Genomic DNA, 3,678 nt, shown 5'->3' on the forward strand with positions numbered 1-3,678 from the left:
CATCTGGGTCCCGCCAGCCTCTGCTTCTCAGCTCCTGTCAGTCCCTCTCCTCCTCACCTGTTGCCCGCCTCTCAGCCACTCCCCAATTCTCTTTGCCTGGCTGTCTCCCCATCTCTCTCTCTCTCTCTCTCTCTCTCTCTCCTCTCTCTCTCTTTGATGGCCCCCTTTCATTCCCATAATTTCCCTTCCTCTCACATCCTGTCTGTCTGGGTCTTCCTCTTTGTGTCTCTTGCTCGGTCTCTATCTCTTTATTTCGACAGACTCTTGGTCTCTAATCATTGATTCTGATCTCTGGGTCGCTTATATTGTGAGTGGGTAATGAAGGTGGTAATTATAAAACTAGGGGAGGTCGATGTGACACATTAACAACTAATAGGGAGAGTTCTACTCTACAAAAAGAGAGCCAGTCTCTCTCCCCCTCCCCCCCCTTCTGTTTCCATCTCCCTTGCCCCCTCTCTCGCTCTCCCCCTTTCTCCCTCTCCCCCTCTCTCCCTTTCCTCCTCTCTCCCTCTCCCCCTTTCTCCCTCTCCCCTTCTCTCCCTCCCCCAATCTGATTCTCTGAGTCTCCTTGACTCTGTGTTTCAGCCCATGTGTAGTGTGTGTTTCTCCCTCACTATCTTAGTTCCTGTCATTCTCTCCCCCTGTGTTTCTGTCTCTGGTCTTGCTAAGTGTCTCCTTTCCTCTCTTGACCTCTCTCTCTCTCTCTCTCTCTCTCTCTCTCAGACCTGGACCTGCCTCAATCTCAGTCTCTCTCTCTTTCTCCCCCCCCCCCCCCCCCCCCAGGCCTTCTCTGCCATGCGACCTGTCAGTGTCTGGCGGTGGAGCCCGTGGGGACTGCTGCTGTGCCTGCTGTGCAGCTCATGCCTGGGATCTCCATCCCCATCCACGGCCCCCGAGAAGAGGGCTGGAAGCCAGGGGCTGCGGTTCCGGCTGGCTGGCTTCCCCAGGAAGCCCTTTGAAGGCCGAGTGGAGATACAGCGAGCTGGCGAATGGGGCACCATCTGTGATGATGACTTCACACTACAGGCAGCCCATGTCCTCTGCCGGGAGCTGGGCTTCACAGAGGCCACAGGCTGGACCCACAGCGCCAAATATGGCCCTGGAACAGGTGAGCGCCAGGTGTAGCCTCAGTATTGCCCAAGTGTGGCCTCAGTGCAGGGAGAGAACAGGAGGATGGCACAGCCACAGGACCACAGGACACTGAGAATAAATAGTCAGGTTAAGCCATGAGTGACAAACCAGCCAACATAGTCACTTCTCAGAGCTGTGTGATCTTACGCTGATCAGTGCCCTCTCTGAGCCTCTGATGTCCCATGAGCAACAAGACTAGATGATACCTAAGTTCCTTTCAAAGTATGATTCTCCAAAGCCATGTACGAGCACAGCCCTGATCAAGTGAGCCCTGTACAGTTCAAGTACGGTTGCTTCGCGGGAAGCTGAGAGCAGGTAAATGATGTCTGGATGTCCCAAAGCCAGTCAGGATCCTAGATCCTGCAGCTAACAAAGTCACGTTAGAGGCCAGAGCTGAAACCAAGCTGGAATTGACTAGGGCAAGTATGAATGTTTAGGAGCAATTCCAACTGAGGCCTGGGGGTGCTTGCACTGTATGAGCCCACAGTTGGAGTGATAGAAGCTGGTGCAGTCTGCAGCTGATACCCCAATTCCCACCAGCCAGGCCACTTCTGGAATAAAGTGTCACTTGTAAGTGCCACATTTTAAGAGAGGTGGTAGAAAATAGAAATATTTTCAGAGGATAGCTGCCCAGATGTGGAAGATTTGAAGCCAACTTTCAAGGAGTAGTCGCTGAAGAAACCAGGGATTTCTGATCTGAAGGAAAAACTTGGATAGCAGCTACATGACGGATGTCTTCAAATATGAGGACAGTCATGTGGCTGCGGGATTTTTTTGGATGGCATCAAAGGACTGAATCAGACCTGGTAGGGGAAAGTCATAAAGAATCACAAGGGCTGTGTAATGGCTCCGGCCGCCTGGGCGGGCAGGAGGTCGGTGTCCCAGCAGAAGCTGGGAAGTCCTGTCAGAATAGGCACCAAGGATCCCTACACAATGTCTGGGACAGACAGCCTTTGAGGGGCCGCCCATTCTGAGAGGAAGGCAGCGACGCTCAGTTCAGTGAGGTCCGGGCAGAGAACAGAACAAGGGGCAATGCGGAAGCACAGACAGGGCGGGCACATGGGAGGCTCAGGTGAAAGGTCTCAGATTTCCAAGTCTCGCCAATGGCTCGAACTCCTTAGCCTCCATGGGCTACGTGGTCTCAGGCAAGTTACTTAACTTTTCTGAACCCCCATTGGTTTTTTAATATGAAGGGGGGTAATACTTCTGGCCGCTCTGTTCTAAGCATGGTCATGTATGTACACACCACGGCAGCGTGCCTAACACAACAGGTACTTGGTTAACTCTAGCTCTCATTGAGTGGGTAAGAACCAAGCAGAATTTCAAGGTTGACCCTTGGTTTTTTATTCACCAAATTCCTGAGTATCCCCAAACCACCACCGGCCCTCTGTCGATCCTATGCCTCTTTTTTTTATCCCCTCCAAGGTCCCCTGTCCCTTCCCCACCCATTATCTTATCCGAAAAAATGGGATCATTATAGCCAAGAGTGAGGCCTCCATGTTCGCTCTCCCCACCCTACCTCCCCACACTTCTCTGTCCCCTATCTCTCCCTCCACAGGCCGCATCTGGCTGGACAACCTGAGCTGCAGTGGGACTGAGCAGAGTGTGGCCGAATGCACCTCGAGGGGTTGGGGGAACAGTGACTGCACCCACGATGAGGATGCTGGGGTCATCTGCAAGGACCAGCGCCTCCCTGGCTTCTCGGACTCCAATGTCATCGAGGTCTGCAGTTCACACACACACACACACACACACACACACACCAGCCAGGTTGGCCAGACAGGGAGGGCTGTGGGGTGTCATGTGTGGTTAGAGGAGACACTAGAAGGTAGGGGGTTCCATAGGTCCCATGGGGTAGTTTGGGTTTGTTAGGAGCAGGAGCTGGGGGCTGGTGTGGGTGGGGCAAGGGGTAGAGCTCCTGGATATAAGTTCCAGATTTGTTCCAGCGTCAAACCCGGCAGGAACCTCTCCAACCTCCTCCCTGTCCCCAGGGAGACCTGTGCTCTCCTAGAACATCTCACTCCTTACTTGCCCCACCTTCAATGCCACTTCCTCATGAAGTGCTCCTCCTGCCCCTGCGGGTCCACCCCACACACCCTCCATACCCACTGCGGGAGGCAGGCACCTCTCTCAGCTCCTGCTCCCCGTTGGGTCTGCAGGAAGCACACTCGGTCGGGGTTCCTTCAAGGTGGCAGGACGTGCGAAAGGTGCTACTGGGGTGCCTTCCTCTGCTTATGGTCCCATCCTCAGGTAGAGCATCACCTGCAAGTGGAAGAGGTGCGGCTCCAGCCAGCCGTTGGGCGGGGCCGGCGGCCCCTGCCCGTGACCGAGGGGCTGGTGGAAGTCCGGCTTCCCGGCGGCTGGTCCAGAGTGTGTGACCAAGGCTGGAGCGCCCACAACAGCCACGTGGTCTGCGGGATGCTGGGCTTCCCCGGCGAAAAGAGGGTCAACACGGCTTTCTACAGGTGAAGGGATGGGGGCGCCGGGGAGCAGGCTGGGGGAGGGTGCTCCTTGAAGAAAGGGGGCTGAGACACGGGGTCCTGGGAT

At 55.1% G+C, this 3,678-nt stretch overlaps 1 protein-coding gene across 1 annotated transcript in view; it reads left to right on the plus strand.

The window, feature by feature from the left end:
* The window catches only part of LOXL3 (lysyl oxidase like 3), a 16,692-nt gene that overhangs the window by 849 nt on the left and 12,165 nt on the right, over positions 1–3,678 (plus strand). Inside the window, exons 2-4 of the mRNA XM_006759994.2 lie at positions 784–1,108; positions 2,690–2,853; positions 3,382–3,596. Coding sequence (XP_006760057.1) covers positions 796–1,108; positions 2,690–2,853; positions 3,382–3,596 — 692 coding nt within the window. The 5' untranslated portion in view covers positions 784–795. The remainder of the gene's footprint in view (positions 1–783; positions 1,109–2,689; positions 2,854–3,381; positions 3,597–3,678) is intronic.

The sequence above is a fragment of the Myotis davidii genome, unplaced genomic scaffold (assembly GCF_000327345.1).
Source record: "Myotis davidii unplaced genomic scaffold, ASM32734v1 scaffold1477, whole genome shotgun sequence".
Classification (NCBI taxonomy): Eukaryota; Metazoa; Chordata; class Mammalia; order Chiroptera; family Vespertilionidae; genus Myotis; species Myotis davidii.